The sequence below is a fragment of the Castor canadensis genome, chromosome 18 (genome assembly GCF_047511655.1).
Source record: "Castor canadensis chromosome 18, mCasCan1.hap1v2, whole genome shotgun sequence".
Taxonomy (NCBI): domain Eukaryota; kingdom Metazoa; phylum Chordata; class Mammalia; order Rodentia; family Castoridae; genus Castor; species Castor canadensis.
In genome coordinates this window covers 10192818-10218884 of record NC_133403.1, presented here as the reverse complement: position 1 = coordinate 10218884, position 26067 = coordinate 10192818, and the positions used below count along the sequence as shown (strand labels likewise).

Below are 26067 nucleotides of genomic sequence, written 5' to 3'. Positions count from 1 at the left end.
CTCTCACTGTGTGCTTGCTCATGACATATCCCACCATCCTACAAGGGCCTGGCACCATGAAGGTGCTGATAATTCAACCCTAGACCTTTGTAGTGACTGAGTGAGGGATAGGTCAACTCAGAGCAGGGGACATCTGGACAGTTTCTGGAAAGGGTTTTGGTCTTCCCATGGATGGACAGCAGGTTGCCCTGCTGATGAGCTCTCAGGTCCAAGGGCTGGGATGTCTCTCATCCTGTAAATCTTTTAGGGCTGGGTTTTTGTTGCTGCCCCAAAGAGTGTGCCCCCACCCCACATGTACACACGTACAACATGCAGCCCCTTAGCCCCCTTCCCACCAGTTTTGGCCTTCTTTCTGTGCCAATGACAGGCATTTCCCCAAACCCTGGCTGGTACAGGGCCTGGGGCTACAGCCCATCCTGCCCTAAAACACACATTGGCTTGATGCCAAGTTGTGGGGAGCAAGCTCAACCAGGGAACCCCTGGTGCTTGGGTAGGAATGAGGATGCCTTAGTGGCCAGGAGGTTTACCGGAGGAGGTACATGAATTTGGGAGAAAAAGAGTGGCCCTGTCAGTGCCTCTGAATAGTCCCAGTCCACAGGGCAGGGCAGGGATGGGAATGTACATGTGTGCATGGTGTTATCCTGGAGGAAATCGATGCCTGGCACCAGCCCAGTATTTAAGGGAAATGAATAGATTTTGGCCGAGGACAAAGAGAGTTTGATTAATCAGAAATTGGATAATGGAGGCAACACTCTAATTATTTTTCTTCCCGGAATTTTATCGAGAAATATGTTTGCACAGCATATATGAGGTAATGGACTGGGTGAGGGGGACAACCACACTGGAAGGAAAGCCTGGCTTGGGGACAGGCCACCCGCACTAGTAGTAATGGATGGCAAGTCTCCAGGTAGCCAGTCACAGGGCTCTAGGAAGCAAGCGGGAAGGCTGGGACAGCAAAGGCCCATAGGGGACATGCAGCATGGGTAGGAGGAGGAGGGGGGCATGAGGCAAGCCCTCAGTCAGCATGAAGCCCTCACCTTCATGTGAGACTGCTGCTTCCCCAGCCTACTACCTTCCTTCTATCTGGCCCACCCAATCCCAGTATGCGGGGTGGTGGTGGGGAAGCAGAAGGGCAGACGCCACCAGCTCAGATCAAGCTGTTTCTTCCATGGGGATCCAGGACTTGCTGGAGCCAGGACAAAGATTGTAGGTGTCCAAGTCTCCAACCTTGCATCAAGGAGGATCTTTGGAGACCTCCCTCTCAGCAGTTTGGAGGGTTTTCTCATCTTCAGCCCTGGTGAAGCCTGGGAGCACTGGGCTCCCCATTGGACAGAAAACCTAGAACTTATCCACCATGTTCCTCCTGGGTCACTCTGCCCCCTCCTCCCATGCTGTTCCCCCTCCTGCAATAGCTAGGACTGAAACCACACAGTTTAGCAACTTCCTTCCACGGTCTCCTGGTCCATGTAGACAGGCAGGTTTCTTGGGGTTCCATGTTCGAACAGAGTTCAGTATGAGAAATATGCCCAGGAAGAGGCTCCTGACATTGCTAAAGGGTTGAATCTCTGCCTCCTGCATTCACTAGCTCATTCATTCATTCCGTGTAGACTGAAGATGTCATGGGCCAGGCAGAGTGCAAGACATCAGCTGACAGGAGAAGAGACAGTCAACCAATAAGGACCTAAACTGTTCAAGAGACTCTAGATGCCAGCTGGGGGAGCATGGAGGAGGGAGACAAGGTCTCACTTCACAGAAAATAAGGGTCAGTGTTCCCAAGGAAGGAGGGGTGGGGATGAGTTAGAGCTGCTAGGCAAGAGAGAGAGCATACAGGAACGGGGCTGGCCAGTTGCTGGCAAGCATGTTTTAAGCCTGCATCCTGGATTTATGGAAGATACCACTAATCAACCATAACTGCTTCCCCTCTGAGCCATAACACAGCCTTAGAATCATCTTCAGCAGTGTACTTTGGGCAGTCACTCCAAATTTGGAATAGAACTATTTGCATCCTTGACTAAGCCTAGAGCCTCCAATTTAAGGGTGAGGTAGGCTAGTGGTGTATAGCTCAGTGTAGATCACTTGCCTAGCATGTGTGAGGCCCTGAGTTCCACCCCCAGCGTTGCAAAAAATAAATACTAAATAAAAAATAAAGATGAGGAAATCAAGGCCCAGAGAGTGAAAAGGATTCACCAAGTTAACTTTCACAGATCTACCCAGGACTTCAACAGAGGTCTTGAGCCTCACCCTGCACTGCTGCCCTGCTTGACCTGATAGACAGTCTGATCCCTGATACCAGGGCTCAGGGCATCTGGAAAGGCCATTTAGATGTGACCATATTCTTTTACTTCTACCAGGGTCTTGTCTCACCTTCTTAGGACAGTTTCCTACAGACATGCCTCCGCATGTTGTGCCTATGTGAATCTCCCTGTGTCTAACCAAGGCCCCACAGAAGCACACCACATCACTAAGGGGCTAGGTGTCAGGTCAATGCATCTGATTCAGTGTGAGAAGCCAGGCAGTCCTCCTGCCTTTGGCTCCAGCATATGCCATGGGTGGGCCAGATTTGGGGTCTAGGCAGTGGCGTCCACCTGTGGGTGGTTTGTGTTGGGTAGTCAACATAAGGTGCAAAGACACAGAAATACAGGGTAGAGCAGAGCCACCACTTTCCTTATCAGCAAACACATGCCAACCCCTCCCGAGAAAAGGTCTGGACAAGATGACTGAGGTGTATCTGTTTGCCAGTGCTTATCCACTCCTCACAGCAACTTCCTGGGAACCATGTTCTCAGATGAGAACACAGAAAGTCCTTGCCTCACAGAGTTTACATTCAGGCCTAGGAGACAATAAAAAAACACAGTAAGTAAACCAAAGAGGGAGTAGATTAGACTGTGGTGAGTGAATAGACTGTGGCCAGTGACAAGTGGAAGAAGAGTAGTGGGAAAGGGCACTGGAGAACATGGGGGACATAGATGCTGTTATAGAGAGAAAAGCCAATAGGCCTCAAGCGAACATGTTGTTGGAGGATTTGGAGACTCTCCTTGTGTGTGGCCTGTTTGACAACCATAAGTAGAAGAAAGAATAGCTACAAGGCCTAGCCTGACCTATGGAGAAACCCGGTCTTCAACATGAATGCATGCAGACAAATAACTGAGCAGCCAGAGAATAGTAGTTTTAGGCAGAAAACCAAGGAAGTACAAAGATGGCTGGAGATGGGCCATTGAGGATCTGACCCAACAAGAGCCCTCATCCCTAGCAGGGGAAGAATGCTCGTGCTAGAACATAAGGAGTTTCCATGTGCTTTTATTTTCACTTCACAGAAAAGGAAACTGAGATCCAAAGAGGTGAAGTGTTAGGGAACCTGGCTACAAGAGCTGAGACCAGCCCCCAAGCTGCCTCTCCAGGAATGTGGAGCAAGAAAGGAAAGGATTGGATGGAAAGGCCCAGGGCTCACTGCAACCCACAAGCCTATCCCATGCAGGAGCCAGGGTCTGAGAGCTGGTGGCGCCACCACACTGGCTCCAGTTCAGTAGGTCCAGCCAGGCCTCCTCCACCATCCTTCTGGAGGATGGAGCCAGGCTGCACAGGACACTGAGGACCCTCAGGTTCCCGGGCACTAGGCTGCCTAGTCCTGAGGCACTGGGGAACGTCAGTCCATTTCTCCAGGTCTGTCTCAGGTAAAAGAGGTAAAAACAACAGCACTAGTTGTGAAACGATAAGGTGAGCTTTGGTACCCTGGAAGACAGATGGTTGTGAAATCCAGGGCAGATTCTGTGTGTCCCTCTTTTGAACACTGTATCTGGCCTCTGAGGAGATGCACACATCAGTCCACACTCCTCCACCCCAACATCTTGAAGGACTCTGGCCTCCATGACTCACAGGAGCAGGCCTTACCAAGGGGATCAGGAATCAGACCCAGCCTCACCCAAGCACCCTGTCCTGGCAGCTCTCCATCTCAGAGGCAGGTAGGGGCTGTTTGATGGGGCAGAGGTCTCCCTCTGAAGGGTCTGCTGTCACCACAGCCCATCAGCATGGCCATGGCCACAAGAGATCTGGCTGAGCCCTTGGGTTTAGGCTGTGTTTCTGGTTTGAGGCTGCTAAAAGGAACAGCAGGTTTGACACTGTTTGTAAGGCCCCTCCCTGCACTGTGGCTTTTAACAGTCTTGCTTCTTAGCACTTTTTGATGGATTCTCCAGGGACATCTCTAAAAGAGAGTTATACCTTAATTTAGAAGCAAATAACTCAAAACTCTGTGATGTAGCAGGCTCCTGTGGAAAGAGCTGAACTAAAGGAAGCCATTGTGTGCAGCTGCTGGCCATGCTTACCATGCTGCCTATGCCTGGACTTTGAGATGTATCTTGCTTGCTACCTGCTGCCTAAGGGGCTGCTGGCCACCTGACAGGGGGATGTGGAGGAGGAGGGGGAAGGGGAGGTGTCTACAGACAGAGAAGGAAGAAGTGATGACTCACAGCAGGTGATTCTTCACTTAATGTGTGGCTTTGGCCTCCTAGGTCAAGCGGCCACGGTGAGGCTCATAGGCTAGGCCTGTCTGGCCGCAGCATCCTTGAGGTCCAACAGAGCCTACTTGCCCACTCAAAGAAAGGAAAATGAGGGCTGGTACAGTGGTTCAAGTGGTAGAGCACCTGCCTAGCAAGTGTGAGGTACTGGAGTTCAAACCCCAGTACCACAAAAAAAAAAAAAAAAAAAAAGGAAAACAAGGGGAGCGAGGGTGGTGAGCACACCATAGCCCCACTCACCAAGCTTTATTTCTCTGTCCACCACAGCCCCAGCACAGTCCCCAGGATCAGGCTGGCTTCCCAGTCACACACCTAGGTAGTCACATAGGGCCCTGTGCTAGGCTTAATGCTCTGCTTTTGCCATCTTGAAATGCTTAATAATTTCTTAACAAGGACCCCATAAAGCATGCAGCAAGAGCTTCCCATATTGCTCAGTCCCCAGGCACTATCCGGTATTTGATGCAGGGAACACACCCTCCTGGCTGTCTCCTTCTCCAGCCTCCTGAGGGACCATCATGATTGTGTTCCTAGTTCACTGGCTTGCCAATCCTCAATCCCCAAATGACCTCAGCTATATACACCTGATGCCAAGACTCCAGTTGCTATCACTGGTCTTCCCTCTGACTACCATACATGCCAACATTACCAGGGTCTCAGCTCTAACTCCTGATTCCCTCTCCTGAAGGCTTTCTCTGTGTCTTCTTCAGCCACAGCCAGCTTTGTCCTTCCAGTAGCTCCGATGGAAAATCTATAACTGAACTTGCATTTTCTCCATTCATCAGCAATTACTGATGGATTTTAAAAATAAATCTCCCATCTGACCACATCTTATCACCTCTGCTACTACCACCTCACTGGCTCAGCAACCTCCTCACCTGCAATGCTGCATGGCCCCAGGCAGCCTCTGGATTACCCCAGCCCTGCCTACTCTCACATCAACAGAGCTTTATTTTCTTTCTGTTTGTGTTGGTGATGGAACTCAAGGCCTTGGCCATACTAAGCAACCACTTGCTCTACCACTGAGCTATACTTCCAGCCCAACAGAGATCTTTTTTTGGTACTGAGTTTGAATTTAGGGCCTCATGAGCTCTACATCTTGAGCCACTCCGCCAGCACTTTGTTGTGTTGGGTATTTTCAAGATAGGGTCTTGTGAACTGTTTGCCCAGGTTGGCTTTGAACTGTGACCCTCACTTCTGCCTCCTGAGTAGCTAGGATTATAGGCATGAGCCACTGGTGGTTGGTCAGCAGATATCTTTTAAAGGCCTAAATTAGTCTAAGTCTCCCCTCTGCTTTAAACCTGCCTGAGTCGTCCTACCTCACTGGGACATATGAACCCTTGAACCTTTCCTGACCTGGCTCTGAGACCTCATCTACACCCCTGCACTGGGCTCCAGCTACCCAGACACCTGCCTTCTTTTTCTTCTTTTTTTTTTTTTTAGGACAGAGCCTTGCTATGTAGCCTAAGCTGGCTTCAAACTCTCCATTCACCTGCTGCCTCCATCTCCCAAGTGCAGGTTTACATATAGATCTGTGCCACCATGCCCAGGCTTAGCCACCTTCTGATAGGGCTTCTAGCAGATGCCTTTGTACCTGCTGTCCCTCTCCTGGTGCTCTTCTTCTTTGGTCACAACATGACTTGTCTGACGTTTCTCCACGGCACTGCGCTAAGCCCCATCCCAGAGAGGTCTTGTTCCTCACCCCCCACCTTTAACATCACTGTTCCACGGAGCACAGTGCTTATTTACTTGTACTCAGCTACATATGTTACTGTTAGTCTGTGCCCATCATATGTGAGCACTGGGAATAGACACTGCATCCCTGCCATACCCTTGCATCTGGCATGTAGCAGGCACTGGTAAATATCAGCTGAATGAATGCTCCTTGGGCCTCTGTGAGGGCTGGCATCGACTCCAATGTGCTCCAGGACTGTCATACAGTTCCCATGGGCTCATTCTTGCAAAGCACCTTTCCTACCAGCGTGGATGCATGCAAAGAGTCAAACACATGGCTCAGACAAGAAGGCTCAGAGATGATGGGGCTAGACCAGGAGGCAGTGGGACTAGGGCCTGACCCCATGTCTTCTGATGTCTACATTGGAGTTCATGCCTTAACAACCTGGGGGCATGAGAATGTGGGTGCTTCTGGGCCCCTCCCAGTGTACACAGCTGCAGTATGGCCTCTGCTCAGGGCTCCTGACTGAAGCTGACCTTTGGGTCTGCTTGGATGCCTTTGTCCACTTCCCTTCACGTTCCTTTTAGCTAAGCCAAGGGCTCACAGGTAGCTCCCAAAGCTCGGTTACTTTAGGTTTCCTTCCTGGGGGCTTCAAAAGAGCAGTGTGCTAATCTGCCTCCTTCAGCATTCATGTGAGTCACCCATGGTCAGTGGCAACTGGCACACCTCTATAGCCACATAGCATTTTAGGTCTTCTGAGGATAATGTGGGGTAACACAGGCTGCCTTGTCCTTGTCTCCAAGAGAAGAAGCCTCACACATGATCTTCCAAATTCATATACCAGACAACAAAGTAGTTAGACTGAATCCACTTGGGAAAAAGCCATCCGTTCCAGTAGCCTCCATTCAGTGGCCCTGGTCAGCCAATTCCTTCTAGTTACCCAGATGTTGGTGGAATCACCCTAGAAGCTCATGAGGTTCAGATCAAGGCACCTTGTTTCCCTCCTGGGAAACAAAAGGGCTAAGAGGCTGGGGACAGAGGGTCACAAACCCAGGGTCCCAAGGTAGGCTTCTTGCAAGACCACATACCTCATGTGGGCAGGCCCTCTTCTTCCTATGGCCACTTGGGCCTTGGCTAAAGCTGAGAGAGAGAGAGAGAGACAGACAGACAGAGAGAGAGGCAGAGAAAGAGAAAGAGAGAGAGAGAGAGAGAGAGAGAGAGAGAGAGAGAGAGTGTGTGTGTGTGTGTGCGTGTGTGTGTATTTGAGGGTGGGCACACTACCAAGAGGAGTAACAAACAGTCCCTTCAGAGGGAGAGCAAAACTACCCCTGGGAGTGAGGGAGCAGATCTAGGGCAGAAGGTAACATCGGCCTTCTGAGGGGAAGAAACTATATCTTATTCACTGCCTGGCTCAGAAAAATCAACGTCTGTTAGAGGAACATACAGGAAGAGTTTTAAACCAAATGACAGCATCTCATCATACTTAGAGAAGGTGGCTCAATGAAGACTTCATCCAAGAATGGACTGGCCTTCCATACCCTATTAGTTCCCAGATGGACATTCCTAAGCCACCACAGTCACTGCTCTCAAATGTCACAGCCCAAAAGCACAGAATCACCAACTAAGCATTGTCCTCAAAGCAGGTGGTTCCATCCTGGCTAAGAAGGTAGCCAGGTGGATTGGTTACCCAGAATTCTGGCCCTGCCCAAGTGGCAAGGTCCCTAGAAGGACAGCCCCAGGTTGCAAAGAGCCAGACGTGTCTGATCTTTAAAGTTCTTTCCTAAGCCCACTCCAGCTTAAGGAGTCACAGAACTACTTCCCTTTTACAGATAAGGAAGCTGCAGGCTCCACCAGAACAGATGGCTAGCAAGCAATGGGGTCATTCTGCTTCCTTGGCTCCCTTAGTCCTATGAAGCACCAACCCCCCCCCCCAGCACCTTTTGTGTCAACATTTGACTCCTTCCTAAGCATGCACAGACCATACTCCTACCAGACCCATTTGCCTGAGCACCTTTCTGTACTTCCATCCACTCTCTCCCTTCTGCCTGCAGTGCCCACCCGGACTGTGCTGGTGCCCTTCAAGCTCCAGTTCAAATGTCACGTTGCCCACGGGCAGGTCTGACCCAAGCTGGTGGCCCCTCCCAAGTCCCCTGGACTGGAGGTTGGGTTATCTGGACACAGATGCTTCTTCCCTGTGGGGAGGTGAGTCAGTCCTGGGAGGGCAGGCCCAGTTCACTTCCACCCTGTCCACCCCAGCGCCAGGCCCTGGGGGAGCAAGCACTCAGTAAATATTTGCTTAATTGAGTTTGGCCAAGGAGCTTCCTCCAGACAGGGAAGAGGGCAGCAGGACTAGATCTCCAGAGCAGGAAAATCGCTTGGGCAGAAAAGAGCCAGTGAGCGGCTCAGCTGCCTCCCTAGCCAGGCAAACCTCAGTTACCAGGCCAGTCCCTCTACCCTGAGATTCAGACTCTAGGGAACCCTGGTCTTGCTTGGCACCGCCTTCCTATCCTCTTCTCCCTGTAACAGAAGCCCCAATTCTTGGCCTAGGCGGATTCTTGCCACCGTCACCCAGACAGACTCAGCACCTCCCTAAAGGCAGAGCCCCTATAGGATCCACTGCAGGATAGTGAGCCCCGGTCCTGAGGCCTTCACACCCCTCCCCCAAACACCCTCACCGCCTTTTAAGGGAAAAAATATTGAGCTGGGAACATATTACAATCACAGCAGGTCGATACTCATCTCTTGCCCTAAATGCCTCCAAGAAACCTGCTCACTGCAACAGCAATGACCGAAAACTGTGAGCTGTCAGTCTCCCGGCCCAGGCCTTCAGGGCCCTTGCTTCCGTTTCGGCCAAAGCCACCCGTCGGCGCTCCGGCCACCCAGGGTCGCCCCCTTCCCTGTACTCCTAAAGAAGACCCCCGACTCAACGCTACTCCCGCAGGGCGCTCCGCCTGGGCTCCGCACCAGCGGCCGCTCAGGGCGCCTGGTGACCCCGTGAGGCAGCGCCACCGCCACCGCCACAGCCCCCTACCCACCCTAGCAGGCCCGCAGCCACCCCTTCCGGAGGGCTCCTGGACTCAGGCGTCTCCCTCCCCTGGCACCTGCCAGGCCCGCGGCCGCCCCTGCCCACCTCGCAGACAACCCCGCCCTCGCCAACCCCCACCCAGGCCAGGCATCCCAGCAGCTGCGCCCCCAGCCCCGTGGGATTCCGAGCACAAAGGCCCAGGCGGGGCCCTGGTGGGAGTGGGGTGGAGCCCCAACCGCGTCCCCGACCCCCGGGGCTCAGTCGCGCGCGCCCCTCCAGCGGGTCCGCTCACTCACCTCCTGGCCGCGACACTGTGCATCTGCGACCTGCTCCCGGCGGGGCGGGGCAGTGAGCGCGAGCCTTGGCGCCCTCCTTCCGCACGACGCGGGTGGCAGCACCCGCGCGGGGACGTGACCGGACCGCGGGCGGCGCACACGCTCCGGCCGGCCTGGCTGCCTCCGCCCGCCCTCCTGCGCCGCCCGCCACCCGCCACCCGCCACCCGTCCGCAAGTCTGCCCGCCCAGCGCCGCTGCCGCCGCCGGCAGGGGGCGGAGCCGCGAGCGCAGTGCGTTGCCAGGCCAACCGCGGGCAGGAGGGGGTGCCGCGCGCCCGCCGGGCACCATGCGCCGGGAGCCACCGCCCCGCCACGAGCGCCGGCTCGTCGCCCATTGGGTACATGTGTCTGACGGACGCTCCAGCGGCCGAATGGCGACAGACAGGGGCGGGGCCACGACTCCGCGCGCCCCGCAGTCCCGCACGCGCTGTCCAAACCAGCAATACAGAACGTTGCGCTGCGCTGCAGCCCTGCGCCTACACTGCAGGGCGCTTCCAAGAGCCAGGGAGACCCAGCCTGAAAGCGGCAGAGGCTCTGGCCCCCTCCACTACGGCTGGCCCCTTCTTGCCTCTTCCTACTCCGGGTTCGAACCCAGGTCTTTCCTCCCTGAGCTCTTGGAGACCCACTAATTTCACCCACCGTTTGTGTTTGCGAAGTGTGTCTAGTGACACCTGCTTCACTAGATTGTCGCGACAGTGCTTTAAGACGTGAAAGACTTACGCACACCCTGAAAGGTTTACACCGGTGAGGTTTGTGCAGCATCTCTGCTGGTCTCCTTGAAGTAGGGCTCTTTTAGGAACTGTCCTCCAGCCCAGAGAAGAAGAAGGAAGCCAATTCAGTTGAAGTCAGGACCCTGTTGTTTGCTTTGGGGAGCTTGTAGAAGGCATTGGGCCTCAGCAAAATGCACTTGAGGATAGTGTGCAAAATTCTCTCAATTTCAAGGGGAAACCATTTGTGGGCCTCAGGGCCAGGAGCCTCTCACTTGAAGGCCAGAGGGTCAGGACATTAGTGTGGCTCTGTCATTTCCATCCTTGTAACCTGAAGCATGTGTGTCTTAGAGCATCCCTGATAAAATGCAGATGCAGCAACCCCCCAACACCTTCCTGGTCACTTTACACCTTCCCTTGGGTCAAATTACTTGGACCACTGTTTGTTGAGCAGAAGCACTGGAACTGGCCATTGACAAGGCTGATAGGATGGTGGCTCCAGGCCAGGTCAGAAGGCAGAGGGCATGGGTGGGGCTCTGCTATCTGGATGATTCTGGTTTCCAGATATCACCCCATAACTTCCCTGGAAGTGGGGACTGTTGTACTAACTCAACATCACTGCACACCTATGAAGGTGCTGCCTAAACTTTTAGGGGGAGGACAGACACTGGCTATACCAACGTAGACGTGCCACATCTTTGGAGGCAGCCAATAAGGACTGAAGAAATTTGGCCAACAGTTGAAAAACTACTCCATATGCATGTTGTCATGTCACCAGGCTGTATCAGGCCAGATATCTGTCCAGAGGACTGCACAGAAGTTAGTAGTTGTGGAGCCTGGCTGAGCAGCAGTCTCTTCATCTATCAAAAGAGGGTAATTATGAAGGTTAATGTATGTAGGAAACACGTTAGCAAATGGTCAGAGATGGATAGAGGCAGTTTCCACAGCAGGATCAAGGGTCAGAGTTCAGTTTTTTGCAGGGGGCAAACCCAGATGCAAGAGTGGGATAACCCTCTATAGCATTCCAGTCATGAAAGCAGAGGTTATCCCCTGGATAGGTGCACTGGGTCTGGCTGCTGCCTCCTTGACCTGACCCTGGAAAACACCTCAGAGTAAGAGGGGGGGTGTCTCACTTGGTGGTAAACCAAAGATTATATTTGCTTATACAGCAAGCATTTACCACCGGCCTCCTCCATGTAGCACACAGTTGAAGTCACAGTTCTGCGGTTTACAGCTGGCCCCTTCCTGGTACCCCTTGCGGCTACAGAGCAGGGGTAGAAAGAACAATAATCTTCCGCTGCAGTCATGTGGGGCTGTTGGAGGTGGGGGCTCTGAAGACTCTACAGGGGGAGCACTGATCACTGTGTCAGCTTCCTGATGGAAGAGATGTTTGGGCTGAGGCCACAGTAGAAATGGAGGTGGCCACTGACAGGAAGTTGAAGAGAAGTGAGTTCCAAGATGGGAATGAAGGAACCCAGGGATAACCCAGGGAAGACCCGCTTGGCCAACCCAGCAATCAAACTTGCATGGATACTAGGATATTTGGCTAGTGGCCCTCCAGTGAGATTGGGGATGTTTGGCCTACAAACCACTGGAGAATTTTAAGATTAACTTTTTAGGTAGATGGTAAGCTTTTGTTTCACATTGTTTACAATAGGCATGGTCTCACAGACCATGTGAGCTGTGGTATGGGGCTTAATCAAATAACAAAAATATCAGCTAGTCAGTCCAAAAACATGAGAAAAAGCAGAGAAGTGTATCCATGAGGCCTAGTTCAGCATAGAGGGACATCATATGTGCTGGGTGACAACATTGGGGCAGTTATCAGGGTGTACCATGCTGGTTGTGGGGCAGTGGAAAAACAGGAGAGGGTAGGGATAAATGAGAGAACCATAATGAGGGAAGATGCTTGCTGGTGGAAGGGGCCTGGGCTAGGCAGGAATGGGGCTGGACCAGAACCTGGGAGACAACTGGTGCTTTGTGGTGGCAAGAGGAAGGGACTCAGCCTACTGGGAGCCTCCCAGCTCAGCAGGGACAGCTGGTTAAGGTGGGGTCAACACTCTCTCAGGAAGTGACCAAACATCCATTGCAGGTGGCTCCATGCTATGGGCATTTACCACCTGTTAGTCCCAGTGGAGTTTTCTGGCTCATCAATCACTACCCTAGTCCTTGCCCACACAACTAGCCAGGCCTGGTTGGCAGCTCCCCACCTTTGAACTTCTACCTCTCTGCCAGTCTGGACTCTGGACCTCTGTGAGGCCTGGCTGATCTGGGCCTTCCGTGCTACACTTCCAGAGCCCCAGAACACTGGACTTGTGCTTTACTCTTGTGACAACCTATTCTATAATGCCTGTCTCCAGCTGACTTTCTCATTAGTCTTCCTACTTATCCAGTGTGGGGTAGGGTGGGGGGGGTTCTCGCTCATCACTGGTTGCTGACCACCTAGGACTTGACCGGTAGGCTGCCACCCCATCCTGGCTGACACCTCTCTGTGCCCTGTCTGTTCTACCCCCAACCCTCACTGCCTCTAGCCTATGGCAGCTGGGTCAGTTCCTGCAATTTGTTTCCTTAGGGTCCATGGGTCCGCCCCAACTTGAACAAGCCATCCTGGATCTGGGTTAGTTATAAATAGCCAGGCCTGCCACTCTCCTTTTAGCTGAAAAGAAGCAAAGTGAACGAGCAGAAAGGCACACCCGGCATGCATTTTATTTTTAATCTTCCCCCGTCTCAAAAAGAACCCAGGTCCCAGTGCTGAGTATTTCTAGGATCAGTAGCTCGAGACAGAAACCCAAGAAACAAACCCCAAGTTTCTGAGGGTCCTGGCTTTGCCCCCATGCTGTGTGACCTTGGGCAATGGAACTTCGTCTCTGGGCCTCGATTTCCTCACAAAGGGCAGAGTGGGACAAGGGTGATGGTCACCTCCAATAGTCTGACCTTTCTGACCTCATTTTCCTCCCTTTGTCTTTCCCAAGCCTGTGTCCATCCCAACTCAGACAGCAGCTCCTGGTGGCTTCAGCAGTGACACCTGTCCCTGCGATTTCCTGGGGAGCCTTGATCCACATGCAAGTGAGGCCTCAATCAAGCCCCAATTAGACCACTGACAGCTTCCATCCATAGTGTACAATCCCTTCCAGGTGGGCTCATTTCAGTGCTGAGGAAACTAGGCTCAGAGAGGTTAGGTAACAAGGTTAAGGTCACACAGCTGGGAAAGGACACCTTTGGGAGTCAAACCTAGACTTCTTTGGAAATCCCATACATACACATGTATATGCCCCCTGCTTACTAAATTGGGTGGCTTTTTTAAAGGAATGAAACCATTAAAGACATGAAAAAGTCACGTGAGTATAAACTTAATGCAAGGCCTAACATGCTTGAAGCAACAAATTTCTGCTTTCCTTGTGTCCCAAGAGCCCTGAGAGCAAATGGGATAGAGCCAGCTGCTCCACCCAGGTGTCCCAGTGAGCAGCTGACCAGAAGCACTTGGAGAAACTGGGCATCAGGGAACATAGGGAGGGGGCAGTAAGAGCTGGTGGCCACCAGCCATATCTCTTCATTTCCTGTTGCCCCAGGCACCTGCTATTTGATGTTCTCAGGGAGCAAGGGCTGGGGAGATGTCTTCAAAGGGGAAATCCCTGGTGCTAATTGGCACTCAGAGACCTTTAGGCTAATTAACCAGTTTATTTGTCTCTCTAGAGTCAATTAGAGGGTTTAATTGGGGAGGGCAGAAGAGAGAGGTGTTTGCTGGTGGCCACCTCCCTGGGAGCTATAGATGGTTTCACAATGGGCAGCCTGGGCTACTGGGAAGGCCAGGGAGAGGGCCAGCTGCAGGGCAGTAGTGACGGGCAGCTCTGAGGGCTATGAAAAAGGGCTGCTTTTTATTCCTTCCTCATCTCCAGGACTGGGAAGGCTTCTCTGGGACTGGGCCTTTTGGGATATTGTTTGTGCCTGGCTGTGGGTTCTCTTCCAGGTGTCCACAGGCAGATGTTCCCTAAGAGGGAGAGGAGTTGGAAGGAGTGAGCAGGGCCTGAGTATGGTGTCTGCCTCACTATGCTTTTCCTAGCACCTGTGCCCAACTGTGCCATGTGGAGTTCCCCTTCCTGCAGGGCTCTGAATCCTTCAAGACCCCTTGGCCAGAGATGATGGATTCCTGTGATCTTTATTTTGAGGGGGCATGGGTCTTTTGGGGCTAGAAGATACTGGCCTACACTCTACATCTTCTACCTTGGCCTCCAGTCTAAGCTCTTCTCAATGACTGGCCAGAACAGTCTAGGGGCTCCAGCAACTTTGACAAGTTTTGATTGGGAACGAGGGCTTGTCTGCTCCCCACCACTCTGGGGCAGAGTAGGTGTATGGGTCGGTTTTCCATTATTGTGACAAAATACCCAAGAAAATTAACCTGATGTAGGAAAGGTTTAAGTGGCTTCAGTCCATGTTCTCAGGCCCAATTTCTGGGCCTGTGATGAGGCCTAACATCATAGTGCCAGATGTGGTAGAACAGATTGCTCATCCCATGGCAGTCAGGACGGGGAGAGAGAGTGAGAGTGAGAGAGAGAGACAGAGAGAGAGAGAGAGAGAGAGAGAGAGAGAGAGAGAGAGAGAATGGAAAGGAGCAGACTAGGGACAAGTGACCGACTTCCTCCAAAGGGGGCCTACCTCCTAATAGCCCATTCAGCTATGGGCTCATCAATGATCTTATTCTTTGATGAAGTTATCACCCTCATGGTCCAATCACTTCTCAATACCACCCCACCCCTGGGAACCAAGCCTTTAGCACATGAGTCTCTTTGTGTGTGTGTGTGTCTGAGCTTTGAGGAGTGAGCTGCTGCTTCTCCTGCTTATGGCTGCTGTGCTCTTGTTTATGGCTGATGACCCCAAGACACAGGTGACTAAAGACTTTCAGTTACCTTTTGAGACTTCTGGGGCCTCACCTCTCAGCTCCAGCTCCTGTCATAATTGTATACACAGCCTCCTACTGGCTGCCCAGACCCGCCCCTGCCAAGTCTTCCTGTCAACTCGCCACTCTACCAGTGCAGGCTAATTAGCATGGGGGCATAGAATGGCCACTCATCCCAGTGCTCTTTCCTGTCCTGCAGGGGCCCAGGGTATCGTCATCAATGGCCTGATCCCCTCGCTGGTTTGGAAGCTAGAAAGAGAGGAGGAGAACATCCAGGAGCTCATCCTGGACACACTGGCACCCTGCCTGCAGGAAGATGCCACTGAGGCCCTACATAGCCGCGCTGTGCCTTGTCTTAAAGAGAAGCTCCTTAGTGCCAACCACAACATCCGAAGTAAGGCTGCTAGGGTACTCATTGCCATCAGGTGAGGCTCTGTCCTGGCAGACTGGGTGGCTCCCCTCTTAGGCATTTGCCAAGGCTTGGAGAAGACAAACCAGCTGCTACTGGCCCAGCAGCAGGTCAGCTGTAGGGCTTCTCCCAGCCAGGCCTGCCCCAGAGCCCAAAGGCATCTACCCCTGGCCAACTTCCCCAGCCTCCTTGTGCTTTGTAGGGAGGAGGGTGCTGGAATGGAAGATGAGCCTTTCCACTAGTGTGTCCATTGTCCCTTTGACCTGAGAGTGTCCTGTATACCAGGAAACCCTTCCCCACCCCTGCCCTGGACAAGCCGATTGGGCACCCCTTCCAAGAGGAAGGGAAGCAAAACCCCAGTAATGATAATGACAGCCAGTGGTCACTAAGTGCTCACAAAGTACCAAGTATTGTCTGCAAAGTACATACTTAGACATTTAGACAAGGAAGGCTTTTCCTCCCCTTTAGAGGGGAGGAAATGGAGGCTCTTGATCTAGTCCCTCGCTCAAGGTTATATGGGACCAAGGTCTAAATCCTGGCTTGGAGACTGAGAAATCACAAAGCCTCCCAACACTAGCCTGTCATCTTAAGGACTGGCTGATTACCAACTCCTATAGTCCCTGCTTTGACCGTGGCTGCATCCCCTTAGTTGGGCCCTTCCTGCCTTCCCCTAAGTCCTGGCTTTCCTCCCATCTGGATTTCTTGCTAAGGTTTGGGTCTGTATTTCTGTAAGTGTGTCCCTGACCTGAGCCCCTTGGGGGGCTTTTTAGAATGCAGATTCCCAAGCCCCAGTCCAGGCCCGTCATCCTTCAGGTCTTTTTCAAAAGGTGTCCTTTTCATGAGGATTTCCAGGACAGAACTCTCTGCACCTGTCCTCAGCTCCTCCAGCCTCTCCCATCCAGGCTGTGTTCAACACCACCCCAACTATTTTTTGTGTCATCCACACAGTGAACTCTCTTAGGACAGGGCTTTGTCTGTTCACTGTTAGTTTATGTGGCTCCAAATGTCAACAACACTGAGTGGAAGAAACCCTGCTCTTGCCTTAGTATCCGAACAGGGCCCACTGCATGACTAAATACAGTGAATCCCTCAGGTGGGCCCAGGAGTCTGCGTCCTTGATCAAGTGCCTCAGGGTTAAGGCCCACTGCCCAGAAAACTCCTACAGTGTCATGCTATCACAGCTACATGGCTTCCAAACCTGCTTCCCAAATGGTGTTCCCATGGAACATCTATGTCTTTGTGATGTTATTATAAGAGTTCTAAAAAAATGAGGGTCAGTGGGCAGTGAAGTTTGGGAAGGCTGACTAAACAAAGTGAAGCCAAGGTCCTTGCATCAGTATAAATATGCACTGTGACGATCCCATGAGGCCTGTGAACACTGTTTCCTGGCCCAGGAAACCCTTCTCTTTTGGTAGGACAGTGTTGGCCCTCTCATGATTGGGAAATTCTTGGAGAATCCACCATCCTCATTTTCACAGCTTCATATAATGCCAGCATGAGAAGCAACCTAAAAGTCACCTTGTCTTAAGTCCCCACCTTCGGTTGCCCAGTCTGGATCAGTTCACAGCTGTGCGAGGCAGTGTGGCCTTCACTGGTAGATGGCTCTCAGGTGGAGTCAGAAGGGTCTTCTTGTGGGTCTCGCCCCTGGGCCCAGTTCCTCCAAATTTTTGGAGCCACGGAGAACATGTCTCATTTCTTCTTTGAGTGATGGCTTAGGTAAGGCTCCATTGGCCTCTAGGGCTGTGGTCTCACCTTCACAGGCAGCAAGCCATGCTCATACCAGTACTCCTCTGTGCTCTGGTACCCTGGCCATGGCCAGTCTGGGGCCACCAGGGATGGTTCCAACATAAGTGCTTTTTGTGTCCTGGGGGCAGTCCTGGGCCTTGGCTCCTTTCCCCAGAAGTGGAGCCCCCAGCTGTCCCCTTTCTGCCTCAGCGTTCCTCTGGAGGGTAAGAACCAGGTGTGGCAGTATGATGTCATCCCCATCCTGGTGGATCTGCTGAAAGACCCAGAGAAGGAGGTGCAGGCCAACGCTGCTGGGGCCCTGATGTTTGCGACAGTGACTACTGAAGGTGAGGTAGAGCGGCCATGCCAGTATCCCTGAGGCTGGGTGGGTCAAGGCAGGATGGAGAGTCAGTCCCCAGCATGCTAGCAGACACAATAAGCTTTGAAAAACTCATCCTTCAGGGGCCAAATATTGCTTCCCTTACCCCAGGCTTCATCAAAATCCTCTTCTTGGTCTGTCACTAAGTCCTTTTGAGGTTTGGTCAAGGCTCAGCTTTCTTTTTCCTAGGCACAGCAGGCTGCCTGTGGCACCTCACTAGTTACTTCCTTTAGGACATCTATCTCTTCATATCACGTTGTTCCCTGGGGCTGGAATTCCCACCTTGGGACCCAAGCCCCTTATGAGCTATGATTCTAGGGTTGATTAGTTTTCCACCCCTTATTATGTTATCCTGGGTTCTAAGCAAACCTTGGAGCCCTTGACTCTATGATGGTTCTTAATCATAATTACTTTTCTCAAATTGGGGGGGGGGCAAATAAGAGTACAGGATTATCTTCCCCCAAATCCCTGGCCCAGGACTCCCAGCCAGTCAGACTTCCATGTTAAGTCACTCAACCCTGGGATAAGAGAGGAGGCCTGGGTTGACAGTCTGGGATGTGACTCACTCAACAGGCTGGGGTATGGCATTGCCCCTCCAGCTTCCAGGTCCACCGAAAGCTGACTTTCCTCATTGGCCAAAATTCACCTGCCTCAGCCCTGTGCTCTGTGCTTCTTTGGGTTCCGTAGAGAACTCTCTAGACCTTGGGTTCATAAGCATGCTGCACAACCTCTCAAAGACAGAGCCTCCCAGAAACTCCCCACTGGACCCTAATGGCGGATTTGGGACACACAGAGGAGAGGTTGGGGCTTTGACAGAATCCACAGTCCACCTTCCCATTGTGTAGTCAGGATACTAATTACAAGGAGGGGAGGGGCATCCCCTTTGTCTTTATATTGGGGTACCTTAGTTGAGGCTTCCCATAGAGGAAGCCACTTGGAGAGCCAGGGACCCATGCAGGCTTAGACAATGGTCAGAGATGCAGAGGCCAGGACCCAGGGATGTGAGGCCACTTATTTCCCAGCTGGCACTCCAGCTGAAGGTCTCTTAGCCCCTGCCACATGCCAGGCCATGAGCTGGACAATGGGAACCCAGAGCTCTCACTCTTGGGTGTCTACAGCTGGTGTAAGAGGCAGAATGATGACTGATGTGGAGGAGAAGTGCAATATTTGGGGGGCACATGACAGGGGCCAAACCTCTTTTGGAAAGGGGTTTAGGATCAACCCAAAGGATAGCAGGAGTTAGCAGGGTAGAGGCTGAGACAGACAGACAAACAGATAGACACACACAAACACACACACACACACACACACACACACACACACACACACACACACAAAGCAAAGGGGAGAGTTTACTTACAATGAAATGAGGGCAGAGAAAGTTTAAGGAGAGCGTCTCCTACACAAGTTAATGTCTACATTCCCTCCAGACTGTTAGCACCATGTGGGCAAAACCATGTGATATTTTTGTTGTTGTTTAGTTTATTTTTTGCTGTCATGTGCATCACATCTAAGGCCTCATGCGCATGCGTGATCTACCACTGAGCTACACCCCCAGCCCTACCATGTGTGTTTCTGTGCATGTGAAGAGTAGTTGCTTAAGAAGTATTTGCCACATAACTGATTGGCTTCTCAGTTTTAAAAGACTCTTTGTGCTGCCTTGGAGGTCTGATTGCAGGGTGGAAACAGGGTAGATAGAGACCAGTTAGGGCAGGGGACAAGGGGACTGGGACCAGGCTGGACTCAGTGAAAGAGTGCAAGAGAGGGGGAATGAGAGAAAGCAGGTATGTACAGGGCAGGGCATCCCCTTGGGACTGTGCAGGTAGGAGAGCAGGAGGAGGAAGGAGGCTGCCTTGGAGTGACTGGTTAGCAAACTCAATGTTGGTGGCCTGCAGGGAAGTATGCAGCCCTGGACGCAGAAGCTATCACCCCACTCCTGGAGCTGCTGCACTTGTCGAGCGCAAGCAAGGTGCGTCTGAATGCCACCAAGGCCCTCACCATGCTGGCTGAGGCCCCTGAGGGCCGCAGGTACCTGCAGGCTCATGTAGCAACCTTCCGTGTTCTTGAGAAAGATATGAAGGAGGCCATTCAGCGGGCAGCTCGCATTGCCATCAAAGTGATTGAGTGGAAACCCTGAGTCCCTCACTGGGCCAGACCCAATAAGTCACCTCCATACCTGAATAAATGGACTGAACCTCTTCATTGTGGGTCCCAGTAGTACTTCATTTTTCTGGAGCATGGTTACATATCTCTCTCCTGCCAAAGAGGAAACACCAAGCCCAGAAGGACCGGGTCCTGGGCAACACAAACCCAATATAGGGTGGGGAATTGGTGGAAGGTGACCCTGCACATGTCTTCTTTGCTGAGGCCCAGAATCCCCTCAGAAAGCAGATAGCAGAGATGAGCCCTTCAGGGAGTTGTGTGGAATGGGGAGTTGGGTTAGAGATTGGAAGGAACACAGCAGGACCAGGAACCAGCAAAGCTCAGGCACTTGAATGTCTCAGCCTGTAGGGTGCAACTGGATGTGTCCCTGCTGAGCATCCTCCTCAGTGCCCTGCTTAGCCAGTTCTGCTCCTTCTTATACTGGGTGGCAGGCAGGAAGGTGAGAGGTGTGACTGGATGCTGATGCTGGCTCTTCCCAGAGGAGGGTGTGTCAGTTGTAGAAGGATCCCATAGGACTGAGCACTGAGGACAGAGATAGGTTCTGGTTTCCTCCTTAAGCTCTTATCCCTAAAACAGCTGCATTCTTCTCCAAAGCAAAGGAATCACTGAAACACATCCCTCCTGGGCCAGCTGGAAGTCCAATATACCCTCTCTGCTACCAAGACTGTCGTGAGCTTTCCTCCCACCAGTGCCTCCACCTGTAATGAGACAGGCATGCAGATGAAGTTGAAAAGTCCCTTTATCTCTTCCCCACCCAGCACTGCCTGGTCTAGTCAGGCAACAGCTCCCCTACTTTTGGAGAGAAATACTGGTTCCAACCTCTGTTGGTGGAGCTGTAGGAGCAGATCTCTGCTTTTGAGCTGAGCTGAGCCCTTTTGTCTTGGTCTGGGACTAAGCTGGAGCCTTATCTTTCCAACCAAGCTTTTTGAGGTTCCATCCTCAGCAAGTAGGAATTTATTAGGGGAGGAGTTATCAGAATAAACATTACCAGCAAAACAAGAATCCCACGTGTCTCTTCTTGCAGTCCTTTTAATGAGCTCCAGGGACCCTCAAATCTCCTAGAAGAAACAGAGCAGTTTGTGTCCCTGGAATGAAAGGATTAGCCCAAGTAGGCCCTCTTGTTCTGTAAGGGACTAGCTGCTGGGCCCAGCTGGAGTTTCAGGCTCAATTCCATTTTCAAAAGAGGCCCCTTGTAAGAGGAAATCTTTCTTCTTCAGGAAAACAGAGGTCTTTGTCCCAATCCTGCCTCAACCCATGACAGGTTGGCTCTACTATTGCCACAGGGTCCAGCCAAGGTCGCTAACTTCCATGCCACCAAGGTACTGTGGTTTTGATGTCCATTGTGGAATCCTTTCTTGCTACATGGCTAGGGAGGTGATGGCGTTTCTCATGGCACTGATCTAGGTCCTTGCTTCTCCCATTTTTTCTCACACAATCTCATCTGCCTAGCAGTGGGCTTCCTCTACCAAGTCCCCTTCCTATCTGGGCCTGCTTTCTGCCTTCTCTCCCCCAAATCTGGGTATCTAGCCCCAATCTCTCTTCTAGGTTCTGGTCCTTAATATTCTAACTGAACATCTGCCCTTCAATGACTCCAGGGAAGAATTAATACCAGGCTTTCACAAATGGCTTTCAAAATAGAAGAGATAGGAGCATTTCTGAATTCATTATACCATGGTAATTCTATCCTGATACCTGAAGCATACAAAGAAATGATAGACCAGTATTCCTTATAAACACAGACACAAAAACTCAACAAATGATAGAAAGAAAATGATAGACCAGTATTCCTTATAAACAGACACAAAAACTCAACAAAATATTAGCAAATCAAATCTAGCAACATACAAAAAGCATTGTATACCAGGACCAACTGGAATTTAAATGTCTCAGGAATGCAAGATTGGTCTATATGAAAAACAAATCAATGTAATGCACCATACAGGTAGAAGGAAAAAGTCAGAAAAAGCATTTCACAAAATACAAAACCTATCATGATTAAAAACAAAAACAAACTAGGAATAGGGAAACTTCCTTGATGAAGACCATCTGCAAAAACTCACAGCTTGACATCATCTTCAATGGTGGAAAAACTGCTTGCCCCTTGAGATCAGGAACAAGACAAGGATGTCTTGTGGCTCTTGCCACTTCTACTGTACATTGTACTGGGAGATTCTAAATGGGGCAATAAGGCAAGAAAGAAAATAGAGGTTATTCAGCTTGGAAAGAGAGAAGTAAACTATTTTTATTCACAGATTGCATGATCTTATTTGAGAAAAATCATGCATTAAAAACTATTGGAACTAACAAGTTCCACAATGTTACAGGTTACAAGATCAATATTCAAAAATCATTTGTATTTCTATATACCAGCAGTGAACCATCCAAAAGTTAATGGAGGAAAATTTCATTTACAATACCTCAAAAAGAAGAAAATTATTTAGGATTAAGTTCAACAAAAGAAGTGCAAGACTTGTGCACTGAAAGCAAAACATGGTTGAAAGACCTTAAAGACCTAAATAAATGGAAAAATATCCCACATTCATGGGTCAGAGACGTTATGCTGTCAAAATAATAATAAACATCTTTATGCTGCTCAGATTCAACATGCTGGAAAACAAGCTCTTATTTTCCTTCTGCCTGTTCTATCTCCAGTGTAGCCCATTTCTAGAATTCATGCAGCTTTCATCCATGTGCTCAAGCCACATGGTCCCTTAGCCCCTCCCTCCAGAAGTCTTCTTCTCTTTGCCTGTCCCCCAGTCTCCTCATGGATGTTCCTGACTCCCTTTCATCTCCTCAGCAACATCCAGCAAATCTGATTCCATCATTTTTCTGCCTAAGCTCTTAGAAATTTAGGATTCCAAAATGTACAGGCATACAGGTCAGGCCTCCGACTCTCTACCTCCTACTCTTCTTCACATACATGCCACGTCTCAGCGTCCTCAGATATGCCTTGCACTCTGACCCCAAATATTCCTACATGTCACCCCTTCTATTACCAACTAACAGACCTCCACCTTCCCTGACTATGAATCTTGGTGGGACTCCCTGATGGGCATTTCTACAGTACATGCACTTTGAAGTGGGTCAGCCTGTGGACTTCTATCTACCCCCTGGGTTGCTAGCTTTCCTGCATAGCCTCATTATCCTCTGTGAAATGTGGTTAATTCTAGTCCTTCCAGAAGGTGGTTCTGTGGCTTGAATATGATAAGGCACTTACCCTGGGGATAAATACAGCAGGCCACATGAAATGCAGGCTATGCCACTATCAGTTAATTTTCTGCTTTTCATCATAGACCATAATCTCTGAGATCAGTTCCCCTGTGCTCTGTTCATGGCTACTTCCTTGCAGCACAACACAATGGTGGGCACACAGTGGGCACTCAGAAATATTAGCTGAAGGAGTAAAGAAGGATGAGAGACTGACTATGTGTGTGTCTTCAGAGTGTGATTTTCATGATACAGGGCAGGCCTCCCCCAAGTCACTTCAAGGCACCTGAAACTTTCCCCAAAGACACAAAAAATCATTTATTTTTGTCTTAGAAGGAAGAGGAGAGAGAGGTTTAGGAACGCCCTACAGAAACACAGCCCAGGAGTGGCCTATACTTGCTATCTGAAGGGAATCTAACCCATGGACTCCACTCCAATTAAACAGAGTCAAACTGGCAGTGTGAGTGGGCAGAGCTTGCATGGAGGGAGTTTCCTCTCCCGCTGCCCTCCAGGAATGCATTATAGCAGAAGACCATCCATGGTGAGTTGTGGGGAGGCCAATTCCATTAGAGCAGAGGCTGCCTCAGTCCCACCCATGATCCATGAAGGAGCCAAAGTTTCTATCCTTAAGGCAGCTCTTGCTCCATTCCCTGTGTGGTCCTCAGAACTGGGCATAGCACTTGTGGGTGAGTGTATATAGGGGTCAGGTGGCTTACACAACATGGCATCTTTGCCCACAGGACCATACCTTCAATAAGGAGGAGAAGACAAAGCAACAGAGTGGGGGATATAAAAAAGAAATGGTGACAGTCAAGTAAACACAGCAAAACCTCCCAAATATATCTGGAGATAAAAAGCCAAAATTAAATTTAAAGTGAAAGTGAATGCTTATGCAGTAGAGACATTTGGAGAATATGACTCATTTCAGAGAGGAACAGATGTTCTCATTTGCATAGTCTCTGTAATAGTGAATGGACTTTGCTCTGTCCTGTGCAGCATGCATGTCCTGCATCTGGTAGTGCTTGGTGCATGACACCAAGGGAGTGTTTCATTAGTACAATCCTTGGCCCCATATTCTTGGGTCTCCCAGGAGGAAACACTGCATCCCCTTTGTGATGAGGGAGTCTGGAAAAAACAGCAGCCCTGCCTGCCCTGGACATCCCTTGACATGCATCAGGTGTAGATATGGCCAACAACAACAAGCACCAACAGGATGATCCCACCGACACTGACCATTTCCCTACAGAAGGGCTTGTCTGGCCTGATACCTGGCTCTGTGTCTTTTGTTCTCTTGGTGGCCTCTGTAGCCCTAGCTGTCTCTTGAGGCAGGAGCTCTGCACCTTCTGATGTGTTACTAGGTTCCATTTCCTCCTTGGTTGTCTCTGTCTTCTCCTCAGTGGCCTTTCTAGGGGCCAGCTTGGGATCCAGCAATTGCTCCAGGCCACAGAACAAGTCCCAAGTATTCCAGAAGCATGTCTGGGTCTCCTTGAACATATCTAGAACAGAGAAAACAGATAACAGTCAGGAGATGCACAAGCATCTGTCCTCAACAGGAAGGAGGACAGGTAGAGAGCCCCATCTCAGCAGCAAGTCCAGTGTGAAGTCTGATAAGCCTTGCTCCTAATAAGGAAGAACACCTTCAGCCTAGACACGGAATGTCAACCATCATCAGAGAAATGAGAGGCAGAGGGTCTCCTTGACTGGACAGCCCAGGTAAGTGTTATAGGAACACTTCATTGAGCTATGGCAATGCCCTTCCTGTCTTTGTGGGTCTAGTGCAGATGGCAGTTACTCCTTGGTGTATACTCCCTGAGTCACTACTTCTGGAGGACAGAGGAAGCCCATGGGTCCTTGAAACACACTGCTCTCTTGTAGCTTCTGGGGGAGTGTCTCCTCCAGGCAGCTCCAGTCTTTCTGTTGGCTCAAATGGACATCCGCAGCACTTCCTGTCTAGGAGGGAAGTCTATGAACTCTAGAAGGCTGCCATTCTCTAGAAGAATCCAGTGGAAACGCCTGACTGGGGCTTGAATGTTACACCAGTGTCTGTGCTGCTGCTGCTGACCTGCCCTTTGGCTCAGGTCAGCACCACGGTCAGCTCCACCACACCAGCATGGGTCCAGCCACTGCCTGGAATGTGACCTCAGAGCCACTCCTGGGAGTGGTTCCCTTCTGGATGATAAGACAACCCTGTTTCAGTCAGAGCTGGCTGCCAGCTGTGTGTGCTGTGGTATCCTCTGTCTCACCCCATTAGACAGCCTCTGAGCCCAGTGTCTCCTGGGCTCCTGTTCCTTCAGCCAAGACTAAGAAGGCATCAGGGATGATGGAACCCCTCAGCCAGCAATGGAGGAGTCTCTGTTACAAGGGGGAAGGGAGTCTGTAGTCAGAGGACAACAAATCCAGTGACATAGATATCCGATGGGGTTGAGAAGTCCTGATCAAAAACCAAACTTTGGACCTGTTCTCAAATGCAGATTCCAGGACCTTAGGGGCTATTGAGAGAGGTGTTGGAGTCAGTGTGGAAAAGGCAACTGGTCATTCAACCATAGCCCAAAGACACAAGTGTCACCCCTAACAGCCAAGGCTGTATAATGTCAGCCAGCTGGCCCAGAGGCTGAAAGCCTACATTTTTTTCCCCATGGGACAGTGTTCAAATCCAGCTCTACCACTGACTAGTGTTACCTGACTGCTAAGTGCCATAGTGTCCCCAGCTCTAGAATGGGACTGGTGATTGTACCATGTGAGTATAATTTGACAGCATCTGGCACATTGAGGGCCTTCAGAGGGCCACTACACCTCCTTAGAGAGGAAGAGGCATCAGCAGACATTGGAGAGAGTCAAGTCTTACAGCATCCTGGAGCACAGGACAGAACAGAAAGCTCCCTGCCCCACAGAAGTCCACAGGTCATCCTGAACAGGCACACATCTCTTATAGGTGTCAGGAGGGAGTCCCAGGCCTCTTGGGCCTCAGAACTTCCCTGACAGGAGTATAGACGGAACACCAAGACCATGTCTTCTCCCCTGCCAGTCCTTTTCCTTCCCTC

The 26067-nt window shown here is 51.0% G+C and overlaps 2 protein-coding genes across 2 annotated transcripts in view; one reads left to right on the top strand and one right to left on the bottom strand.

Moving 5' to 3' along the window:
* The window catches only part of Gnaz (G protein subunit alpha z), a 54320-nt gene extending 44649 nt beyond the window's left edge, over positions 1 to 9671 (bottom strand). Inside the window, exon 1 of the mRNA XM_020182446.2 lies at positions 9505 to 9671. The gene's annotated coding sequence lies outside the window, so the exon portion shown is untranslated. The remainder of the gene's footprint in view (positions 1 to 9504) is intronic.
* Positions 1 to 19837, top strand: part of Rsph14 (radial spoke head 14 homolog) — a 78716-nt gene extending 58879 nt beyond the window's left edge. The window contains exons 5-7 of the mRNA XM_020182447.2: positions 15343 to 15568; positions 17488 to 17624; positions 19552 to 19837. Coding sequence (XP_020038036.2) covers positions 15343 to 15568; positions 17488 to 17624; positions 19552 to 19793 — 605 coding nt within the window. The 3' untranslated portion in view covers positions 19794 to 19837. The remainder of the gene's footprint in view (positions 1 to 15342; positions 15569 to 17487; positions 17625 to 19551) is intronic.
* The last annotated feature ends 6230 nt before the right edge of the window (positions 19838 to 26067 follow it).